Raw genomic sequence first — 25,788 nt, forward strand, 5'->3', positions numbered from 1 at the left:
ACAAGAAGTAGTCAAGAGCCATGCTCCTGTATTCCCAGCTAATCCAGAGGCAGAGGCAAGAGGCTCACTTGAGCCCTGGAGCTAGAGGTCACACAGCGATATTCCATCTCTTAAAAAACAAAAAGAATTAGTTAAGAATACTGGCAGGCTCCGGCACACAGACTGAAGAGATAGGATTTCTTATCTGGCCCTATTACTAAAACATCGTGACCCTCAGAATGTTAACAGTAGACCCTCTTATTTAACAATAAAGGATAAGACCCTCTTATCCTTATTCGACAGCAAGGATAAACTATGATCCAAATGCAAAAAGCCTCACATCCACTCTTGTCCTACCTACACACTGTAGATAGAACGAGAAAATTTATTCACAATGTTGCATACCTGTTCTCCTTGTCTACTCCTCTGCATGACGTTATTTTCCCAGTTTGAAATGCATCCACTCCGATTATTATTATACTTATAGGTAACACAGTACCATGTAACCAGAGAACATTTTTTATGTTTTGTGACTTAATTCATTTCCCTTCTTGTCTAAACTCTTCTTTATACATCTGTCCCAGCTGTGCTCCAAATGTTCCTGGCTCCCTCTTTACTGATATTCCTTAGCGGCCTCAAACCAACATTTCCAAAACTGAACTTCTCATCTTCTCTCCCAAACTGCACACTCTTCATTAGTATTTAATCTTGGCAAATGCACCCAGTTAGATGCCCAAGTCAAAACCCACATCTCATCTTGGCTCCTCCCCTTCTCTCTCTCCCAGCAGCATCCAATCAATTACTAAGTCTGTCTCATCTGCCTCTCAAATCTGCCAACTAATCTCCTTCCCCATTCTCACTCACCTGGCTCAAGCTATTTTTCCTGGAATACTCTGCTTCTTAACCGGCCTTTAAGTCTTGAGCTCTGAGCTCTGTCCCACCACAATTCATTCCCCACAATGTCACCTGATGGATCTTCCCAGAATGTCAGTCTCATCCCCACACTCATATAGGCACTTCATCACTTAAAACTCTTCAGATGCTCTATATTCTCCCAGGACAAAGGCCAAGCATCTTTAGAAGGCCAAGCCTCTACATGAACCTCTAGCCTCACTTCTTTCCTCTCCCTTCTATACTATGACCTATGCAGCCTGGGTTTTCAAGCCCTTCAAATGGGCCATATTCTTTTGTCTACTGTCTGAAATATTCTTCATCCCCACTTCCCCACCTGCATCTTACCAATTCTTACAACCTTTCAGCTCTCAGCTTAAACTCTTCCTCTGGAAGCTTTTTCCTACAGCCCTGTGTCCTCTTAGATGCTTCCACAGCACCCATATTTGCCCACTGTAGCTGCTACTGGGTATAATATATTACATCTACATTTCCCACTAGAAGACCAGCTTTACAACGACGTGTCTCTCTTGTTCACCATAATATTCCCAGCACCTATCTCACCACCTGGCGCATAATAGAACTCAATAACTACTGTTTGAAAAAAATACATGACTCCACTTTTAGATGCAATTCTGATGTTGTACCTCTGCATATGAGTCTCTGACTCCCTAATTTTGGCAGATCAACCAGGAACAACAGACAGCCAAAAGGAAGAGATGTATGTTATCTATCCTGTTCTTAGCATAATCCTATCCCCTTCAAAAGCACACGCACATAGAAAGCAACTCAAGCAATCTAAAGTAATCGTAAGGTCTTAAGTTTTCCACAATTTTAGAACTTCAGTGCTGAAATGACTTAGGTTCGCTTACAACTGAGGAAACTGAGGTTCACGATTTATCCAATGACAGATAACTATTTTGTGATATAGCTGTTTCCCTCTACAAACTTCCCACATTAGTGTCCAAAAGACCGTAAGATTTCAGGCAAAAAGTGAATTGCACTGAGTATTAGAGTTAATTAACCATTAATCAGTTTAATGCAAAGAGAGTTTAGCATTTCAAAAACACTTTTTTCTTTTTCCCCATAACTACCTACTTAAAAAAACTACACTACAGAGAAAAAGTGTGATTTAACATCTTAATTACAAGTTCACATTTGTACTGATAAGAGTCAGGATTTTAGATTTTAGTTTCATTTAAAAACAACAACATTTTTCCATGTAGCAAAAACAAAAGAATACCCTTCTTGATCCCCTGTCATTTCAAAATGTGCTATGTATTAAAACCATAGTTTTAATGTGAAATTTTCTCAGTGAGCATATATGTACTCTTTTTATAATGATGAATAAATTAGTTACTTAAAAAAAAAACTCTGTAATGGATGTTATAAAGGGAAATGGTTTATAGGGTATTATCATGAGTATAAAACAGGCTACAGAATGGTATGTACAATATTGTTTCCACTGGTTTAAAAATGCATTAGGAAACAAATAGAGGAAATATCAAGATACTAACACTGGTTGAATTAGATTAAGTGACAAAGTGACTTGCTAAGGTCATACGGTCAATGAGAAGTAGAGCTGGAATGTATTACAGTTCATTATTTTCTAACCCAACTTATATAAAAAGGTGCCAACTCTTTGAATGAAATGACTTTTTTGCTTATCTGCAGTGGTGGATATCACAAAAATTATGCATGGACCTTTTTTTGGTCCATGCTATCGTTAGTATTAAGTGCATTTTATGTGTGGCCCAAGACAATTCTTCCAGTGTGGCCCATGGAAGCCAAAGGGTTGGATACCCATGGAACTGTTAAACTTTCAGAGGGTCAGAACTATCACTGCTACTGATGGCAGCCAACCAGCAAAGAATCGGGGAACTTGTATATGTAGCTGAAATATCAATAAAAATAAGTTAGAATTGATTTATATTTTTAAAGTCCTACATTTTAAAAAAAATGAAAAATGTTCCTTTAATCCGGTCTAACAGGTATCATTCCATTTGAGTAAAACTGATTGTGCTCACAAACTGTGATGGGCCCAGATAGGTGCTCATTCACAAAGACCTTAGTATTTTAGAGGGGAAAGAGTTACGCATCTAGATTCCTACAATATAAGGCAGGCATGAGAGGTGTCCAGTGATCTCTCAACCAAGTGCTACGGAAACATCCACGAGAAAGACAGACGTTTCATTCATTACCTTTCCTTTAGGAAAATCTCTCTGAAGAAAGGGCTTTCATCTTTTTTCTCCCACATGCTATGGGTGGAGACAACTGGTTGCATACGTGGCGTATCTTGAAAAATATGAAATCTGGAACCAGAAGACCTGACCTATCTCTTATAAGACATATAATCTCAAACAAATCACTTTCTAAGGCTGCCAACCAGAGAACATTTCCTGTAGTGAGCACCACACTTGAAACTTCCAGTGAAGCTTATAGTGAAGGGTGGGAGGGAGCATTCTTTTCAGAAAAACAATTCGTAAAGTCTCTAACTCAGAATGAGACGCCAGGAGCTTCAGTTTTTCAGCTTTGCAAATACGCACTACAAGACACAGAAACCACAGGGAAACGTAGTACAAAAGCAGAAGTAATAATAGATGTTGCTATAACTTCATTAATTCAAAGTAAGAATGACTTTGCTACCTATGTTTCCATAGGTTTTTGCCAAAGCATGTATCTGACTGTAAAAATGGAATGCTGTATTTGTGCTAGTCAGAATTTATCACTTACCTGGTATTTCAAACAAAACCTTACATAGTTTTTATCATTATAATCAAGAACATCAAACTAAACTAAGAAAAATACACAGCTCTTTCCAAACATAAAAATAAGGTGCTAGATTTCACTGATAAACTATATGGAGAAGAAATAAACCAGAAGGTAAAAGTGAGGAAAAAATTACTTATGAAAATCATGGATCTACACTGCAATAGAATTATTTAGACCTAAGAAGTTCACAGTAAAGGAAACACTAGAAAGCTCAATCATGTTGTGCTTGTAAAATTAAGAATGAAACTAGAAATTTTTATAAAAATTAGATAAACAAATGTTTTATTTCAAAAGAGAAAAAAACAGCTGGGCTACAGTTAAATTTAACATACAAACTGAAAGCAACACACCTGTTTAGGGAAAAGAAAGTTATGTTCAAATTGGTAAAGTTGTAAAAACCACTTTTGCAAAGTAATTTGAAGAGATCCTGCTGGTTTCTCTCTCCTACCTCACTCCCCAATACATTATCCCTTTTTAAAAAATTATTATTAGCACAACGATTACAAACAACCTAAGAATTTCGCTTCATGTCCCACAACGTAAAACCAAGAGAAAAAGTTTTTTCAAAGTCAGTCGATAATCCCTACTCTACTTGAGAGCCTATATCTTTCTACTTTAATGAAAAACAATCTTCTCTCTAGTTAATAAAGAATATCACAAAGAGAGAAACAGGCACTCATAGAAATGGGATCCTTGCACAAACCTCAATATTCATTACATGTTTACAAAATCATCACTCCTTAAAAAAAAAAAGAAAGAAGAAGAAAAACCAAAACCCACACAGATAGACTATCCCCATTTAATTTTATTATGAAAATGAAAGTAACAACAGGAAACGGCAGCAGGGTATTTGATAAGCTCAATTAGCAGGAGGATCAAATGAAGTGGTGACATGCCATTATGACCTCAGGGGTTAAAGATTCAATTTTCCATCTGGCGAAATCTAGATTTCCAACACGAATGCTGACACCACCTGCTGTATGTTATTAGGCATTATCTTGAGCAATCCCTAAGCATTTTCTGTACAACAGGTATAGCTTCAAGTTTTTTCATATTTCATTCTGCAATATAATTGCTTTCCCATGAAGAGAAATAAAAAATAAATCCCATATAATGGCTCATTCAAAACAGATATTAAAATCCACACTAAAGCATTTATTTATCAATCATGGCAGTAGCAAAAATATCCAGATCATTTTTCTTCTAAGTCACAATTGACATTGTAGCTATCATTTTCTATAGCACCTAGGAGTCATTCCAATTAAGAGTTCCCTTCATAGGTTTTTGTTTTGTTTTTTTAATACAGACAGGATCTCACTATGTTGCCCAGACTGGTCTTGAACTCCTGAACTCAAGCAATCCTCCCACCTCGGCCTCCCAAAGTGCTGGGATCACAGGCATGAGCCAACATGCCTGGCCCATTTATAGGTTCTTAATTAACAGCCTCTTGCTACTGAAATGGAATTTCGCCCTGTTTACTAAGAATCAGATCTACAGAACTTCACAAAATGAAAATTCACTGGCCGGGCGCGGTGGCTCACACCTGTAATCCCAGCACTTTGGGAGGCCGAGTTGGGTGGATTATGAGGTCAGGAGATTGAGATCATCCTGGCTAACACAGTGAAACCCTGTCTCTACTAAAAAATACAAAAAATTAGCCAGGCATCCAGGCATGGTGGCACACGCCTGTAATCCCAGCTACTCAGGAGGCTGAGGCAGGAGAATCGCTTGAACCTGGGAGGCGGAGCTTGCAGTGAGCCGAGATCGCGCCACTGCACTCCTGCCTGGGTGAGAGTGAGACTCCGTCTCAAATAAATAAATAAATAAATAAATATTCACTGCATTTCAAAATTTAATAGTTAATCTATTATGTTTCTTTGACGCAATGGTAAACACTTTTAAAAATGTTTATACACCGAGTGCTGGAGCCCATCTGTGAGTGTTCGGACCCTTCCATACATGCGTTATCAAGAATCATGCCATTAGGCTCTGCAGGTGGTAAGCCAGTGGCTAGCCAATGAATGCAGAGCTCTCATCTGGATTCATTTGATGTGGTTTGCATACTAAAATGTTTGCACACACAAACATGAAGGCACATACATCTACACACACACTCTACTGTAAGTGAACTATAGATACAAGTTCAGATACTCAGTCTTGAGATTTCATACTGGACAGTCAACAGCAAGGCAATAAATATCACAACTGTTTTAATACCTGTTTTCCAAGATATATCAATACCAATTTTTTCTAATAAAATTAACTTTTCACCATCTGTACCTTCTTCCCTAAGAACATTCATCAAGCTTCCCATGTTAATCCAGTTACTTTTTAGTGTTTGGTAGGTCTATGGGTTCCCTTCTCATTAAAACTTATTCCTGACCAGGCACGGCGGCTCTCACCTGTAATCCCAGCACTTGGGAGGTCGAGGCGGGCAGATCACCTGAGGTCATGAGTTCGAGACCAGCCTGGCCAACGTGGTGAAACCCCATCTCTAATAAAAATTAAAAAATTAGCCGAGAGTGGTGGCATGGCCTGTAATCCCAGCTACTAAGGAGGCAGAGGCACAAGAATCACTTTAACTTGGGAGACAGAGGTTGCAGTGAGCCGAGATCGCACCAATGCACTCCAGCCTGGGTGACAAGGGCAAACCTCTATCTCAAAAAAATAAATAAATAAAAAATAAACCTTAGTCCTCAGGTGATTTCGTTTTCTTCCTCCTGGGTAAATATGTCAGCAATGTGAGCATCTAAAAATTCATAAGTAACTCTATGAAAACTTACTTGACTTTCTGAATCCACACACAGTAGTCTGAGATGTAGAGATCATTCAGTATGTATGCTGGGTCGTTTTCCTGAAAAATTTTGTGAATATCCAAGAGACACTTTAAAACTGCACTTTTACCTGAAGAAAATTGAAAAAAAAACATAAAATTATCCTTAAGAAAAAGAAATTCAGATCCTGAGAGGTAATATATTTAAAGCAGTTTAGAATCCTGATCATTTCTTAAGAATATTTTTAAACGCAAAAAAATTTATGAGTCCTATTAGGTCTAAATCCCTTTATTGACTTCCTTAAGAATTACACATAATCTTTGGCCGGACGCGGGGCTCACACCTGTAATCCCAGCATTTTGGGAGGCCGAGGCGGGCAGATCACGAGGTCAGGAGATCGAGACCATCCTGGCTAACACGGTGAAACCCCGTCTCTACTAAAAATACAAAAAATTAGCTGGGCGTGGTGGCGGGCGCCTGTAGTCCCAGCTACTCGGGAGGCTGAGGCAGGAGAATGGCGTGAACCCAGGAGGCAGAGCTTGCACGAGATCATGCCACTGCACTCCAGCTTGGGTGACAGAGCTAGACTCCATACCACCCCCAAAAAAAAAAATTACGTATAATCTTTATATTCTATTGTTACAGCTGACTAGTTGTGGTTATCATTAAAATGCTATGAAATACAACTAGGTCTATTAAATGAAAGGCAGGAAGTTTTCTAAACCAAATGAATATTTAAATGCATCATAATTTTAATTAGATAATGTTCTTCCAATTCAAGCTTTCAAAATAACATGGAAAACTGTATTCTAAATTTCAAACTTCTTTATTTCTTATGTCAACATTTTCTGTCAAGGAATTATCTACTAATAAATTATTTTATCTTAAAGAATTGAAGAAAACTCAGTTTGAACACTCAAACATCATAGCACTACTTCAGAAATAAGCTGACAAAACTCATATGAACAAAAGCCATCAAGGATTAAAGTCTTGTTCAACCTAACTACTTCCTCCTGGTTTTTAAATGAACCTAATTTTAACCTAACCAAAGTCCACAAAAGGAGCCTTTTACAATTCAACAATTCCCTAGGTGTTCCACACTTCATGATATTCCCTGAAATTTATTAATTATAAGGTGAACTATTAATACCATATCTAGAGTATTACCACTTTCTTTGACCTGTGAAATTCAGTATTTTCAGTTTAACAGTTTCATTCTTATCTTCACAGTTCTGAAACACAGAAATACTGTATACTGAGTTCATGAAGACACTCGATGCGCTTTCATCGACATTTCCCATTTAACTTTTAGATCATAAAAGAATCATGAGCTAGATGATGACATCTCAAGATCCTAAAACTGCTGACACTAAATTTTTTAACATAATTAACACTAGAAAGTAAGTTTCAAAAGAGCAGGGGCTTCTGTTTTACTTAGTGGTTAATCCCCAATACCTAGAACAGAACACTGCAGCAGCAGGTTTTCCATTTAAGTATTCTAAGAATGAATGAATACATGACAGACACAGTAATCAACCAGCTTAAATCCTTAAAATTTCTTTCATTCTACAGTCTCACCCATCAAATCCTCATGATTTTTCCTTGGAAATGCTCCTTGTATCTGCCCTTTGTCTGCCACTGCCTGAGCTCCTATGTTCACTCATATTCTCATCTCACGTCTCGATTTTAAGAATCTTCTTGCCCATCTTTCAGATTCCAGACTCTACCCCTTCTAACACACATTTTTTAATGCACTGTTTTCATGGAATCTCTTCCCTGCATATGTTCTCAATGCTCTTTCTACAGACTTGTTTCCACGCCTTTTTCCCTTCTCATGTGACCTAGCCCGCTATCAAGGTCTAGCTCCAGTCTTCACTCCTTCGGGAAGCTCTGGGCTGACTTTCCTAGTCTTCACGGTCCTTTACTAAATGCTGCAAAGAAGTGGAAAGGAAACTCAAAATGGGGAAAATCCTCCCCAAACCTCTCCTGTTCAATTCCCAGGAGGAAAACTGGAGGCTCCAGGATGGGTAAGATACAGGGCCACTGAGTTGAGGGACCAGGATCTAAATTCCAATCTTAATGGCTCCAGAGGCTACCCACTGTGCCATGCTACCTGTATGTTCTTGCCCCATCCAGTCTATATCACGTTTTTATTACTCAAGGACTTATTAGTGACTTTAACCCCTAAGTAGGTAGTAAGTCCTTGAAAACAGAGTCCATGCCTTTTTAAAAAATATTAACTTGGTGGCTTCCTCATATGCAGATACAATAATGAATGAATGAAGAATGTCAATGGAAGCTCCACTGCTAGACTGATTGTGAAGAGAAACTAATATTTAGAAGGCCTAAAGCTACAAGATGTCAAGTTGATTTGGTTAAGTCAAGGTCAGTGCTACGGCTTATCAAAGTGGCCCAGCTTAACTATGTCAAATGATTAGTGTGGATCACCCAACAACAAGCCTATTTTAATTACAAACTAGGTAATGTTGAGAGCAGGGTGTGATGAAAGGAGGAGGAAACATAATCAAAATCTGCAGGCATGATGAAACCAAGTTTGCCACATTAGCCATATTACCCAAAGAATCAAGGAACAACTGACCTGTAAGAATGTTTTGAAGTTTTAATTGCCACAGAGAAGACAAATGTCACAGTAAGCATATGCCAACTAATTTCTTTCTTGCTTTCCTTCTCTCTCTCTTTTTAGGGGAAGGAGGGTGCAGAGGGAAGGAGTTAGTTTTATAAGCACTAAAAGTTTTAAATGTCAATCATAAGTCTTTACTGGAAAAACAAACTATTCTCTTGTAACTTGAATAAGCTTCTCTGCTATGTGACACTTCCACAATACTATCTCTCAAGATCCCACACTTTACTAACATAAACAGGTTAACAGAAAATGCAGGATTCAGGCTAGGCGTGGTGGCTCATGCCTGTAATCCCAGCACTTTGGGAGGCCGAGGAAGGCGGATCACAAGGTCAGGAGTTTGAGACCAGCCTGGCCAGCATGGTGAAACCCCATCTCCACTAAAAATATAAAAATGAGCCGGGCATGGTAGTGCGTGCCGATAGTCTCAGCTACTCGGGAGGCTGAGGCAGGAGAATAGCGGGACCCAGGGAGGCAGAGGTTGCAGTGAGCCAAGATCACGCCACTGCGCTCCAGTTTAGGTGACAGAGTGAGGCGCCGAAGAAAAAGAAAAGAAAAAAGAAAAGAAAAGGAAAAAGAAAAAGAGAAAAAGAAAAAGAAAAAAGAAAGAGAAAGAAAAAGAAAATGCAGGATTTGGAGAAAACCATTTGGCTGGAGCAAAGAGTTCATGTAGGGAAAAAAGGGAGAAGCAGATGAGTTTGGTAGAAATCAGACAGAAACAAGGAGGAAGAGAAGAATGCACTTGGACAGACTGAGTGAGAATGTCTCTAAACTTAGGTGTAGGCAGTAGGAATAAAGGACCCTACTCCGGATATCGTAATGTAGAAAGGTACAGAGTTAAGGTCACATATTTAAGGAGGATCCACAGCAGCCATTACCTAATAAAATTATATACAGCTTCATTTAGCAGACATGCCTAAAGTGAGGTTGCCCTCCTGCTAAAGGCCACAGGCAAATTTAAATCTTCCAGCTATCACAAAAATAATAATAATAATAATGAAAAGAAATGTCAAATAACAGGCAGGGCATGGTGGCTCATGCCTTCAATCCCAGCACTTTGGGAAGCCAAGGCGGGCAGATCACCTGAGGTCAGGAGTTCGAGACTAGCCTGGTCAACATGGCAAAACCCCATCTCCACAAAAGTACAAAACGGAGTCGGGCGTGGTGGCATACGTCTGTAATCCTAGTTACTCGGGTGGCTGAGTCAGGAGACTCACTTGAACCCAGGAGGTGGAGGCTGCAGTGAGCAGAGATCGCACCACTGCACTCCAGCCTGAGCAACAGAGCGAGACTCTGTCTCAAAAACAAACAAAAGAAATGTCAAATAACAAAAAATAAGAAATGTCAAAATTTTTTTTAATTTAAAGAGAAGAAATTACATTGTATTTGCATGTTCTGATTCCTATTTTAAAAAAAAAAAAAAAAAAAAAAAAAGACAAATACTCATTTAAAAAATGCTAGGCAGGGCAGAGTGGCTCATGCTTGTAATGCCAACACTCTGGGAGGCCAAGGCTGGCAGACCACCTGAAGTCAGGAGTTCAAGACCAGCCTGGCCAACATGGTGAAACCCTGTCTCTACTAAAAATACAAAAATTAGCCAGCCATGATAGCAGGTACCTGTAGCCCCAGCTACTTGGGAGGCTGAGGCGAGAGAATCGCTTGAACCCAGGAAGCGGAGACTGCAGTGAGCCAAGATCACGCCACTGCACTCAATCAAGCCTGGGCGACTTGAGAGTGAGACTCCATCACAAAAAATAAATAAAATAAAAATAAAAAATCCTAGACGTATATACCCAAATGATATTAACAGTATCCGTCTCTACGTTCACTGAGCAAATATGTGAGAGCCTGTCATGCACCTGACATTGTTCAATATGTGGGAGTACAGCTGTTTATTCTTTTCTATACTTTCCTCTATTTTCAAAACTGTCCACAAGAAACATTCATTATTTGTTTAACAAAAATTAAGACATGTTCAACTACACAGCCAACCCCTGAAAAATTGACAAATGAAGGTTACAAATTTGAATCCACATTTTAAATTATATTTTAAACAACTGAGAAGCAATATTTAGATTAATATTTAAAAATCATATTGCACGGCAGTTTTGAAAGGGAAAGTTATATGCTCTCTTCACAAGCTGTGTTTTACCTGTAAGCCTTAAACTACTTTCACAGTATGTGATGTGACAAATATGGTAAAGATAACCAGGCTACTGGCAGTTGACAATCTAGAATAAAAAGTACATGAAAACCATTCTCTCCCCAACAATATGCATTGTTACTCTGAGGTCACACTTGATCTCTTCTGTTCTGACTATGTCACCATAGATGACTATAGCATCACAGTCAGGAGACTCACCAAGCATGTGGCTGGGCTTTTTTTTTTTTTATTCAGTCTCTTTTGTACTGACTGCTCTTTCTATCAGACCCTCAGCCACTTACCTAGCAGCTATGAGCAAAGGAAAAATCTGGCCCTCTTCCAGGTTGTCACATGGCCGGTGGCCAGAAGCCTATGGGGACTCAAAGTACACGGTGCCTGTGGGGCTCTATCCAGTCGTGGGCTCATCACACATGATATGGGCATAAAAAAATGCTAAGGCCTAAGTCCAAGAGAATCATTTCTGCTCAAAGGCACTGCAGGAAAGTGACCATTTTTAGACAGTTCACTGCCAGGTTCAAAGCAGAAAAAAAAACAGTGCCTTGCACAGTAACCACGGTAACTATTTTCACTGCAGAATGGCACTAACAGCGCTCTCCAGGATGTTAAATCCCAAGAGTTAGGGATTCTTTAGGATGGACTTGGTTGAACAAGTCAACCCTATCCGTGGAAGAATGACTCTAAGACCAAGAATTCTTGTTCACTCATGAAAGCAGTTTAACACTAGTATCCTGGTATTATAAATGACAAGTGCCATGAATGTTTTACTTCAGGGAAAGACTAATGACAACACAGAGAAACGTAACGACAAGATAAAGAAAATATAGATGACAGTAATAAGTAGGTAGGTAGTAAATAAGATTTAACATATTCCCTGGCTTTCCTTTAAAGGAAAGGTAAACTAAGAACAATGTGATTTCCTGTCTGGACAGAAGTGGCATCTCAGGTTAATATATCTTAATACAAAGACAAGATTGAGTTGTTCTAAATAGAATCCCCTGGCTTCCTGAAATCCTCCTATTAGGAGAGCAGGGTTGGGAATAATCTTTCACTGACAGACCAGCTCATGGCTGGAGGCACATAAGAAATGGTTTCCATCTCTAGGAGATGATCAGGGAAGTGGATGTTTTTGCTGGCTAAAAGCCAGCATAGGAAAAACAATGTAAGTTGCTAAATCTATACAGTAAGAGCTAAATTTCTTTTCAATTGCTGGTACATTACAGCTATGTGACTGTGGTTTTCCGGGTATCTACTCTGCCCTTTAAAGTTCTGAGTTACCCAAGACAAGAAGCTAATTGCTTCTTGGCCTTTTGGCTAAGATTGAATGTCATATCTGTCCTTATCAAGAGGCCAAAATAAGAAAATGGACCAGGCCTAGTGGCTCACACCTATAATCCCAACACTTTAGGAGGTGCCAAGACAGGAGGATCACTTGAACCTGGGAGTCTGAGACCAGCCTGGGCAACATAGTGGGACCCCATCTCTACAAAAAAATAATAATAATTTAAAAAATAATCAGTAAAGAAAAGAAGAGTGGTTATTCCAAACATCTGAGGGAAAGCACTGCTTGGTCTTTATTTGTAAAATCATCTCAAAATAACAGCCAACATTACTATCATTTAAAATACATAGCTTAGTATAATAGATACCTGGCTAGAAAATGGGTAGAATTCTGGGATTCTGATGAGACCATATTATCAAAACAGATATCTTATGATTTCAACACTAATTTTCATATGTCATTTGACCATAAAAAGGGAGAAGGCAGAAAACCTGTGTCAAATTAATCTAAATTAAGAGAACCAAAGTGGGGTAATTTGCTTTAACACCAGGCCCTATCAGGAAATAGAATAAAGTCAAATTCCTAAAAATTAACACAAACACACACATTAACTTTAGCATTAAGAAGGCTTCTAGGTCTATGCAATTTTTTTATCCTCAAATTTCTCAGATGCCATTTAAGCCTAGATTTCTGAGCTGTATTAAGAAACACATACTTGAAGCAATGAATTACTATTTTGAACACAAACTTATGGTCCTGTCAATTTAAAAAGTATTCTTTGTTATTAAAATTACATATATTATCTGTATACTCGCAAACAAAATTAACAGGAAGCAAACATGTACTTTGTAGATGTCCCCTTTGCCTGGAATGTACAACCCTCAATTCAACCCCAAATTTACCGTCTATCCAAGTCTCAAATCAGACATTACTTTTTCTGGGAACAGGGTTCCAACTCTTCCCCCAGCTGGTTTAGGGTTCCCTCATATACCCGACATACGCCCCTATTACAGTAGTGCTATCGTTTGAATGCACCCTGCAAAAAGCATCTGTTGGAAAGTTAATCCACAGTGCAACAGTGTTGGAAGATGGGGCCCAATGAGAGGTATTTAGGTCATGAGGGCTCTACCCTCATGAATGTTAATGCCAATTATAAAAGAACTTGAGGCTCCCAGTTCAATCTCTTGCCCTCTTTCTCACCATGTGATACCCTCTGCCACATTCTGATGCAGCAAGATGGCCCTCACCAGTCCCGTGATCTTGGATTTCCCAGCCTCTAGAACCATGAGCCAATAATTTCTGTTCTTTATAAATTACCCAGTCTGTGGTATTCTGTTACAGCAGCACAAAACAGACTTAAGGTAAGTAATTAGGAGCTACCCACTTGCTCTGCACCAGATACTTTATATAATTACATGATTTAACCCTACAAGTTAGGTACTTTCTTCCCTGTTTCACAAATGAGAAAACTGAGGCTCAAAGATATGAAGGAGTTGGCCAAGATCACAGCTAGGAAGCAAGAATCAGAGCTGGAAAATAAGTTGTCTGACCCTCAGCCACTATGCAATAAATCCATTGTCAGTATTTATCACCATGTGTGATGAAGTCCTTGACAGGAAAGGACATGACTTTTCATCTTTCTTCCTTGGCCTAGAACAATCAATGTCCAGCAAATTGTATGATCCTGTTCAATAAACGCTGGTTGTTAATCTACAGTCTGGAGTACAAAGAATCTAACTTTAAACACACCCAGTCAAATTGCTCAGTTAGCATATACTAGTTATAAGATCTCTGTGGTCTACAGATTTGCTTTAAGTTATTTGCATCGTGACAAACATGGCATATACAATTTGTTTACTCCTTCCCTAATTACATATTTCCCTGACGAGAAAAGAATGTAGCTGTACAAACTTTATTACATCACTGTACCATTAAAAGTTCAAATAATGAATTTAACCCAAGGCTACTTTTTGCCTTTTCTGCTCTAACAATCCCTGCAAGATTCGCCAGTTTGGAAGGACAGCCTTGACATTAACTCTGTCCTCTTTCTTAAGTAACTTGTCAAAACAGTGACTGTTTCAGTTTAGAAATACATGACTAGATGCCATCAAAACTACATAATGGTAACATGACTAATTTCAATTTCTTCAGACAACTAAGAATGAGGCATCCAAGTTCAAGGTAGAACATTAAAAATATATAGTCCATCTACGCAGTAAGGAGAGAAGTAGATTAAAAAGCTGAAGATGCATGGGAAAAAAAAACTCTTTGAAACAGCTGCAACCTAAACTTGAACTTTTAAAAAACCCACAGGCATAGAAAACTTCAAAATTTTGTGGGTAAAATTTGTATTCAATTTTTCCATCTTAAGAATTACAGTATGTATTTCAATGCCCTTTGTACTTTTAATTAAAACAATTACACTCCATTTTTTCCAATAAATACCACTTAATAGAGTTCTAATTCTTTGAAATTTGTTTTATTTCAAAATGAAAAAAAACTAAAACTTCATGAAGTCGGAAAGAAGAAATAGGAGTATACAGGAAAAAGACAACTGGATATCTCAAAGAGCTCATAAAAAGAAAAACCAAACCTAAACCTAATCCTACCACTGATGAATTTATTTTGGTGATCTCAAGTACTGATAAGTATGTCAAGGTAAACAAGGAGAAAAACTAAACCGTTTTGAAATCCTCACTGTGTTTCAGTGAATATGTTTGCTTTCTGCTAAATGGTGTGCACACTGGTAGACTGAGCTATGCTTCTTTATATTTTAATCAATGGATAATAAATATAATTTAATAAAGCTGATTAGATATGTATCTCTACATGTAAGTTTAATTTATATGAAAAGGATGCATGAAAATTTTGACTATGAAATTAAGATCTTAGAACTGTGTTCCCCAATTCTAAAAAGCCAAGGAAAGATCATTAAAAAGCTACACATAAATAATCTTATGCAGTTCTTAGCTAATTTCTCACAAAGTAAAAATGGTAACAATCCCAACAGTTCCACTGGGGACCAGCTGTGCAGCCCAGAGTTTGCTTGCTTCTGGTATCACTTCTTAGCTGTTTGGTACTTAATCTGAATCTGTTTCCACAGGGATAAATTAGAAGAAAAATTCTTAAGAATTGCCATGGAAATTAAATGAGACAACAAACATGTAAGTACTTTATATATAAAAAAGGAAGGACGACAACAGGTCATATGATCAGCCCTGGCACTCCCGTTACTGGTCCCTGCCCCCGCTACCTGTGAAGCACCTGCCCACATATTCCTTCCTCCTCAGTGCCGTGGCTAGCGCTGTAGTTCAGACCATACTGCCTGTCCCCAGACTACCTTGGGTCTAGGCAAGAATAAGTCTCCTCTCTTCTCCATGCCCACTAACTTCACCCTTCTCAATGACTCTATACTAAGTGTTGCTGCCAGATGAATCTGATTTCATAAGCCTCTCACCGGCTCCAATGCCAAACTCTTCAGTGGTTCCTCCCTGAATAAGACCCAAACTCATCAGCAAGCCATTGCAGGCTCCTTTTAGCCCAGTCCCTGCACACTGTTTCCATCTTTACCCTACCATTCCCCTTCACACCTCTGGCCTCCAGACAGACAGGAATTTGCCGTTTCTTGGACATGGAACTCTTTCATTTTCCTTTTTCTGATTTTTTTGCCTTCTACTTTCTCAGGGAATACCCTTCCTCCACATCTTCTTTTCTAAATCCTACACATTCTTTAGTAACTATCATTATACATCACTCATTAATGCTGTTTGCTCCTTCCCTATTTATCCCTTCTCCTCCCACTACTAACAAGCACTCTATCAGGGTCAGAGTGAAGTATGGTAACTGAAATCCTATCACTCATTTCCTCCACCCTGACCAGGCTCTGGCTGACAAGATTAACAATACAAAGTAGTCAAAAGAGAGGCAGGGCATCCACTTTTTAAAAAGGTTTTTTGGTGTTAACTACATTAGACAATGCGGGACATCTCTTACCTCCTTTGCCTGCCCCAATCTTAGAACCTGTATCAGGCTGAGACTCAGTCTCAAGCCACGACTGAAGGAGCAAAGACCTGGTGCAAGCCTTCACTGCAGCTAGAAACAGGCAGGTCCAAGAGGGTATGAGAAAGACAGGCTGGCACTTAGCTTGCTTTAGAGCAGAGACTGAAAACCGGGGGCCTCCCAGGCTGACGTGGGCTCTCAGACATGCTATGGCTCTTACATTGTGATTTAAAATTATTTTACTTCTTTGTTCATACTTAAGCTTTAAAAGATTTTAAAGCTTTCTACTTTAATTTTACTTTCTACTTCTTTTTAAAACTGGCAATACTACATATTCACACAGCAACAGTAGGCTACAGTTGAGCCATGTATCTCTCGAGTTCACACAGGCCTCATTAGTCTCTATTTCCTTAAACCCTAGCATCCTTATTCATTTACCTGCTTGGCGAAGTAGCCATCTCAGTTTGCCTCTCCTAATGTACAGAAGTCTACTCTAATGTGAGCCAACTAGATCAGCTACATTTCATCCTGTGGGAAGGCGAGAGAAAACAGCTGAAATGATCTACTTCAATGCTGGCCACTATTTGGAATGGCAAGCAGCCAAAGACCTCGGCTCCCTACAAAAGGGCTCCCTCCAACCTCCATGTACATACCCAAGGCAGAGGTGGTAAATTTTCTCTGTAAAGAGATAGAAAGTAAATATTTTGGCTTTGCAGGTCAATATCTGATGCACTTACTCAATTCTGTCATCTTATCAGAAAAGCAGCCATAGACAGTATGTAAGTGAATGAGCCTGTGTTCCAATAAAACTTTATTTATGGACACTAAAATGAGAATTTAAAATAATTTTCCCAAGTCACAAAATATTATTTTTATTTTTTTCAACGATTTAAAAATGTAAAAAGCATTATTAGCTCAAGGGCAATAGAAGATGGATTTAGCCTGTGGATGGCCATTAAGGTAATTTCTTTTTTTTTTTTTTTTGTTAGAGACAAGGTCTTACTCTGTCACCCAGGCTACAGTGCAGTGGTGTGATCATAGCTCCCTGTAACCTCGAACTGCTGGGCTCAAGCAATCCTCCTGCCTCGTGATCCCAAGTAGTTAGGACTACAGGCACACACAACTATGCCCTGCTAATTTAAAAAAAAATTTTTTTTTCTAGAAACAAGGTCTCATTATGTTGCCCAGGCTGGTCTCAAACTCCTGGCCTCAAGAGATCTTCCCCCTTCTACCTCCCAAAGTGCTGAGTTTACAGGCATGAGCCACCATACCTGTCCGTTAAGGTCTTTTTTAAAGGGAGTCTCTCCTTTGTATCTTATAAAGACTTACATTTTGTTCTTGTTTTGAACATTTAAGTTCTGAGGTATATGTGCCATGGTGGTTTACTGCACACATCATCCCATTACCCAGGTATTAAGCTGAGTATCCACTAGCTATTCTTCCTGATCCTCTCCCTCCTCCCGCCCACCCCCTCCCACCCTCCGAAAGGCCCCAATGGGTGTTGCTGCCCGTGTCCATGTGTTCTTATCATAAATACTTACATTTTGTACCCTATCTTTTGACCTATCATTCCTATTACACAATAAACTCCTTAAGAGCTAAGACCAAGTCATAAATATCTTGTAACTCTTCACCAATTCTGTTATACTCCCTTGCATGGAGAATAGATTTGATTCATGTCTGTTGAATAAATAAATGTCTGCCACTTGTTATTTTCCAACGCTAACTTCTTACTTTAAACTTTAAGTTGGGATATGGTGGCTCACACCTGTAAACCAGCACTTTGGGAGGCTGAGGCAGGAGGACAGCTTGAGCCCGGGAGTTTGAAGTTGCAGTGAGCCATGATTATGCCATACTGTACTCCAGCCTGGGTGACAGAGTGAGACCTTGTCTCTAAAAAATAAAAGAAATGAAATGAAACTCTAAATTACCTAAATATATATATAATCAGATGTTGCTTAATGATTTGGATATGTTCTGAGAAATGTGTCATTAGGTGATTCTGCCATGTGAACATCACAGAATGTACTTACACAAACCTAGATGGTAGTCTCCACTACACACCTAGGCTATAGTATAGCCTATTGCTCCTAGGCTGCAAACCAGTATAGCATATGACTGTCCTGAATGCTGTAAGCAATTGTAACACGGTGCTAAGTATTTTTGTATCTAAACATATCCAAGCATACAAAAGATACAGTATATTCCAGCTCTTTTCTGATTCAAAGAAAAACAAACAAAAAAAATTAGTAAGAAAATAAAGATACAGTAATCACAGTATTACAATGTTATGGGACCACTATTGTACATGTGGTCCATCACCTACTGAAAGTCGTTATGTGGTACATAATTGTAATTCTTACATGTATTCCAGGTAAAACATAAACAATTATTCAATTCAGTTCATCAAGGCCTTAGTATTAGTATACAATAGGACCTTGATTCATTAGGGTCAAATAGAAGGTTTTCTCTTTGTTCCCCCAAAGTTGTCTTAAATACATACAATTTTCTGCTGCTATTTTCTTACAGAAAGTTACTTCCATAAAAAATCAGATCCATAAAAATAATCTCAAAACTGACTTTAAATTTATTTAAAGAGGCACTAATTATAGAAGTTTTTTTTAAGCCATACATTCAAACCATGTAACTAAGTTCTAGGGATTTCTACACTGCTCAGCTCAGAAACTGCTGAAATTAACAAAAATAAGTAATACAGAAAATATAGTGTAGATTTAAATTGTATGTAATATTTAAGAGGTCAGCCGACTTGAAGCCATCACCCATCAGTAAGCATTTCTATATAACTCCAATTTTCAAAGAATACTAACATTTTAAAATATTTTAAGTGATATTTTTGAAGCCAAATAACCACAAGCTATTCATCATTTGTTGCAATTAAAGGCAATTTATTATTTGTAAGCCATATGGGAAATGCTTCCCTCTACTGTGTATTTTAAGAGAACCAAGAATGTTTTATACAAATGTAACCCAAAAATTACCATGAAAGCAATCTAAACATTTTTAGTGATAAACATTATTTAGAAGTATTAGGGGGAAAGGGATTCTATGGAGATGACTAGAATTTGATATTCTTTCTTTTAATGTTTACATTTATACACAATACCCTTCTACAAAGGGTTATAAGTATAAACCTGCAAATGCTCTGAGGTTAAATAATACATATGAATGGGAAGAATGTACTAATTTAGGAGGCTGGGAACATAGACTTGTACTCCAAGGAAGAAACAAGAGTAAAAGGAATTCACTTTGCCTCACAGAAGGAGAATCCAGAGTTCTCCCTTTCAAACATTCAGCAGCAGTTCATGATTTCCAGGAGTTAACTCCTGCTGTCCTCTGAAGTTCTCTCCTTTCTTGGATTAGTTGGTATGTAAAATGGTCAACAAAAACAGGTACAAATGCTACTTCAGTAGCTGACTTTAATTCCATGCTGAAGTTTCTGAGAGCACCGTGATTGTTCTATTCTTAGAAACATTAATTGGTATGGGGAATTAAGTCAGAAAAAAAAAGTTCAAGAACAATTTAGAATAGGAGGAAGAAAACACAAGGAATTACCATCTCCCGGGTAAGGAGCAGGGAATTAAACAATAATATTTGAAAAGTAGAGATGTAAATTCCAGTGACCAGTTAACTCAGATAGGAAAGAAACTATCAACTAGTTTTAGAGGCTATAGAGCAAATCTCAGCATCAGATAGCATATCGATTTTCCATCATCTCATTCCAACAAACACATTTTCATAGCAGAAACTATACTATCCCATGAACCTCCTCACACGGTTTACTCACAATGTTTACAACATTCCCTCCATCCTTCAAGTCCCAATTCAAATCTCACAGCCTCTATGAAAATTTCCCTGACCCCTAGCGAAATGTGTCATCTCTCTCTTTTTTCAACTACTTAATCCACCTTTCTTGTAAGGCACTTACCACAGTTGACTATATATTTTATGTTATTGAGGGACATCTTAGCTCCCTGGCTAGTGAACAGGCTCCCCCAAAAAAGCCCACACATTTATTTATTTTTCTATTGCTCTTTATATTTACAGGGTGCTTTGCATGGACTGGCTCCTGAGTAGGTATACATTCAAAATATGTATCGAACAAATCAATGAATAGATGAACTCATCAAGCAATTAACAAGTACTTGAGGGCGCTAGGAAACTAGTAGAAGCTGAGAATTAAAGGTCAAATAAAGCAGAGGCTCCCACAATAGGAAGTTATATGTCTTCAATGACTTAAATGTAGGTCAGTTTCCCTGGCTTATATTTTCACTTTCCATATTTCTCTTTTGAGCTACTTAATACAAATGCAATTTTTCAAAAACCCTGGTAGTTGTGTAATTCTGTGCCCTGTGCCCCCATTAGAACTATTATATCTTCAGAATCCAGCTCAGCAGCCTCACACGGCAAGTTCTCAACAAATACTTGTTGAATAAATCTCAAAATAGTTTCATACGACGTATTTAAAGAGTAAAAATTAAAAGGCCTAACAATTCTTTAAAATGTCCAGAACTTGGAACTTACAGAAATTAAATATAGATAACTGTCAACACTGGAAAATCGCAGTGATTTCATCTTTTAGTTTTCGAGTTTGCAATATCTCCTCTACAATTCAATTTTTTAAAAAGTCATTTGCTATACTGACTCTGGAATAAATAAAATGTAAACATTAAAAAGAAATTCACCTCTAAGGTCTCCTCCAAACTCGGAGCTCATCCAATACACTTGCCAAACCTCAACGTTTTAAACATCCATTTTTCTTTTAAAAAACTGATCAGTCATAAGCCCTGGGCTTGGTGCCATAGCTCTTCTTTTCTTTCTCACTGATTGTGTTATTTTATCTACAGAAGAGGTTAGTAAAGCAGTAATCTCTGAAAATGTGTTTATTAAGCCCAATTAATAACTGATACGTAAGGGTTATTAATTATCTGAAGTAATACAAGGTTTTAATTGGTGACAACAACTAGACTCCTGAAGGCTGTTTCTTGGGTTACTACCTGTTCGGTAGCTACTATTCATTAGACTTCACATGTTATTAAAAAGTAGGTTTCTATTAACCTTAAAAACAAAACAGCAAATAGAAAGAACAACTGTATATGTTTTTATTAGTATGGTGGTGAAGAGTAGTATGGTGGTGAAGAGTCCAGACTTAAGAAAAAAAAGACTTTGTCTAAGGGAAAATCACAACATGTACAAAAATAGGGAACACAGTATCATGAATCCCACATACTCATCACCCAGACAGCCATCAACTTGTAGCCAACCTTGTTTCAGCTACACCCCACCCACTTTCCCACAACCCACTCTGGACTATTTTGAAGCAAATTCCAGGCTTCATATAATTTCATTTATAACTAGTTCAATATATATAAGCACACAGACTCTAAGTTACACAGATCTGGAGTCAAATCTAGGGTCTCCCACCTACTAGCTGTAAGACCCTGGGCCATTGACTTCACTTCTTTGAGCCTGTCTTCTATTTGCAAAATGGGGATAGTAATGCTTGCTTCACAGGATTGCAACGTGAGCAAAATGAGATATGGCATCTAAAGAACTGAACTTAGCGCTGGCACACAGAAAGTAGCTAACACACGCAGCTATGGTTATTATTAACAAACTAGCCAAACCAGAGCTACTTCTATTTAAATTATGGGGTGTCCAAACAAATGAGCCTCTTCAGTGGCAATAATGGCATCCCTGTGCCATCCACCTGTACGTATTATCAACACATCAGGACAGAACTCTTTCTGACTCTTTTCTAACGAGGCTCACAAAGAAAGTAACTGGTATCAAGTATCCCTATATTTTAAAGAGATACTAACCTCTTTATGCTGAACTTGTAGAGACAGAAACTAAAAATGATTTGTAATTCATTTGCCAAATATTCACCTTCAGGAGCTTAAGAGTAAAGAGGTCCAGAAAAAATCTCCATGGATAAAGGTGGTAGAGTGCTGTGCAGTTTCTTACTATACTCCATGGGTGCGGGAAGGAGGTGCTTTTCTGTTACCTCAAACCAAGAGAAACGGGGTTTCAATAGGCCCTAAGAGAGTACAACTTGCTTACCCTGGAAATTTTAACTGTAGACATCAACTGTAGAGTACAAAGATTGGTGTCTGGCTTCCATTAAGAAGCAGGACAGAGCAGCATGTGGTGGCCGAGTGGAGGAAAGCAGTATGTCCTGTCAAAGTGAAAGGGGTCCTCCTCCCTGCTGCTGGTCACCCACCCTCAGGCAGGTCCCAGCTGGGGAAGGGAAGATTTCCTTTTGTAATGAAGTTCAAAGTGGACATTTTAAGTGCCGAAATTAGACTCCTCTTGTGACTAGAAGTGGTAAAAGAACTTTTTAAAAATCTAAAGTGAAAGAAAAAGTTATAGGATATATATTATAGGAGACAAATATACGATATGATATATATAGGATATATATTCCATCCAAGAAGAAGGAAAAAAAAAAAGAACCCACAGAATGAGTTCAAAGGGAGAACTGGAAGCAAAAATTAAGTTGGTGTTTCTCTTCCACCCCATCCCATCCTACCCTTCTAATGGAAGTAAAGTAAGGAATACCTTCTATACATTAATAAGATGTAGACAATGCACTCACTAAATTACATAAATAATGTATGATCAAGTATTAAACTACGACTTGTCACTTCTAAAATGAGTAACTCTTCTGAGTGGGCCAGGTGCAGTGGCTCACACCTGTAATCCTAGCACTGTGGGAAGTCAAGGCAGGCAGATCACTTGAGGCCAGGAGTTCCAGACCAGCCTGGTCAACATGGCAAAAGCCCGCCTCTACTAAACATACAAATACTAGCCAGGCATGGTGGTGCATGTCTGTAATCCCAGCTACTTGGGAGGCTGAGGCATGAGAATTTCTTGAACCTAGGAGGTGGAGGTTGCAGTGAGTCAAGATCCGCCACTGCCCTCCAGCCTTGGGCAACAGAGCAAGACTATGTCTCAAGGGAAAAAAGAAAAAAAAAGAATAACTCTTCTGAAGATACATTAGAAAATCTGCTTTTTCTCTTTTATTTTTAATTGACTAACAGCAGCTAAGTGATGCTTCCATGAAAAATTTTATCCATTCTTCCAAAAATAAAGGAACAAAGAGGCAATAAAAGTTGAAGAGACAGAGACAGAGGAAAAGAAGGAGTCATGTGCCCCAAGATGACTGATCCAAAGAGAGCAAGGTCCTTTGTTAAGCACTAAAACAGTACTTAAGGGGCAAAGCAGGATTTCCTGCCCTTAAGGAGTTTGGATTAAACAAAATAGCAATCTCCAGAGATAAACATACAGTCTTCTGGAGGAGGGGATGGAATGAAAAGAAATGCAAACCTGAAAAGAGCCAAAGGCCTAGTAAAGAATCCTTGTAAAGGCTACTTGTGAAGTCACATGAAGCCAATTCCTGGCTCTTTGAAAACTCAGATCTTAGTCAATCAGTTATAATGACATATTCTGTAGTTTCTGAAGCACTCCTACATTGGTTTCGAAAGCTCATTCCATTTAAGATCAATCCTTCTTTGGAGCCAGGGTTATTCATTACTTTCAACTATGGAACACTATACTGACCTTTATAATAAAAAGTGTGAACACTGTGACTGCATTTTGAATTATAAGTAGGCATGAATTCATTCTTGGAAAACAGTAAATGCCAAACCAGAGCTACCTTTATTTAAATTATGGGGTGTTCAAACACATGAGCCTCTTCAGCGGCAAGAATGGCATCCCTGTGCCATCCACCTGTGCAAAGACAGGTGACAATTCTCATCCAGAGCATGTCATCTCCACAGCTTCTGGCACAAATTCTAGACAACCCAGCCCTCAGTTTTAGCACTAACTAGCCACAACCCAAATTAGTCACAGAACACACTGTACATGGTACATAGAGGGTTCAGGTTCATTTTTAGCAGTGGCCTCCAGTGTGTTACTTCAAGTTTTATGTTGCTATCATAACACAGTTGATAAAACTACTTCTTGTTGTAGTGATAATGAATAAAAGTTGAGTCTCATTTTCAGTCCTGGCTTACTAAAACGGTTTGGGTAATTGATTTCTGTGTAAGTCAAGGCAATCGAATTTATTTTTGGTTATGCAATCACAGAACTGATTACTTTTCCAATAAAAGTCAAAAGAACTAGATTACTTCCCAGAATAAAAAGTAACAAGCAGTAGTTTGTATATGTGAGTGAGAGTGAGAGAGGGAGAGTGAGTGTGTGAGTGCGTGAGTGTGTGTGCAAACGGGCATGTGGAGGTTCTGCCAATTCTCCATCTGGAAGCCACGATATAACAGGATAACCGCAAACTGCATTCTCACTGGTTAAGTCCATGAATAATGCCCAGATAATCTAGCAGGCCTTAAAAAAGAAATGAATGGTGACGTGTAACTGAGGCTCACACAGTCATTTATAGTAGACTGATTTTCCAAGGTACTTTTAGCAATTCAAAAAACATCTTGGATGGAAGGCAAGAAGAAATAACACGTGAAAAAACAAAGCAGTTTGTTTCCCACTGCTAAGTTAAAGAAAATAGATTTCTCAATGATAGCTCTTTTATCCTATAATCAACAATCCTTCAAAATAAAATACGGCTAGTCTAAACCAACTGGATGAATAAAAAGGCATCTTTCATCTAACCATGATTCATTTTTACAATTATTGTCTACTTTAAAATAATCTACTTCAAACGTGATTTTCCTCCCCCATCCCCGCCACCAGGGCAAGAAGACCACAGGTTACACAGTAGGCAAAGCACACCTCGAGGTAGGAGAAAACATTTGAGATGTGATTCTCTTCTGTAGGTCAGTGAAGTCACCTGGAGGTAGAGGGAAGAACTTCCTTTCTTTCCCCTTCTTATTCTCAAGTCTGAAAACCAAGTTCCCAGAAACACTTTTATCTAAGGGCAAAGGAATGATGAGTCTCCCCAGGGGGAGAATATAAGAAATGACCATAAAGTACTAAGAGTGAGTTTTAAATAAATGTGCCAGAACTAATACACACAAATGGATGGTGCCCCCTTCAAAGTCATTACCCTGGAAATTATGTACTTATTCTAATGATAATATTATGGGCACTTTGGAATTTGTTTCAGAACTCAGAATTTCCCACATCCTTAAAGCTAGCAAGTGTTTGTCTTTTCGGGTTGAATTTAGCAAGTCAAAAGTGCTCAGAGTAGCTGTACTTTTTGTTGGAAAATCTTTCTTGAGATGCCAAATCTAAGTTACTTGTCCCCTCCTAAATGATCCCTGGACTTCTCCCAGCAGAGTACTTTTCACTCTCTCTT

General features: G+C 38.4%; 1 protein-coding gene across 1 annotated transcript in view; it reads right to left on the reverse strand.

Annotated features, from left to right (window-relative positions):
• The window catches only part of SHQ1 (SHQ1, H/ACA ribonucleoprotein assembly factor), a 106,527-nt gene that overhangs the window by 39,965 nt on the left and 40,774 nt on the right, over positions 1-25,788 (reverse strand). The window contains exon 10 of the mRNA XM_050781354.1: positions 6,426-6,546. Within this exon, the coding sequence (XP_050637311.1) occupies positions 6,426-6,546 (121 nt within the window). The remainder of the gene's footprint in view (positions 1-6,425; positions 6,547-25,788) is intronic.

The sequence above is a fragment of the Macaca thibetana genome, chromosome 2 (genome assembly GCF_024542745.1).
Source record: "Macaca thibetana thibetana isolate TM-01 chromosome 2, ASM2454274v1, whole genome shotgun sequence".
Lineage (NCBI taxonomy): Eukaryota > Metazoa > Chordata > Mammalia > Primates > Cercopithecidae > Macaca > Macaca thibetana.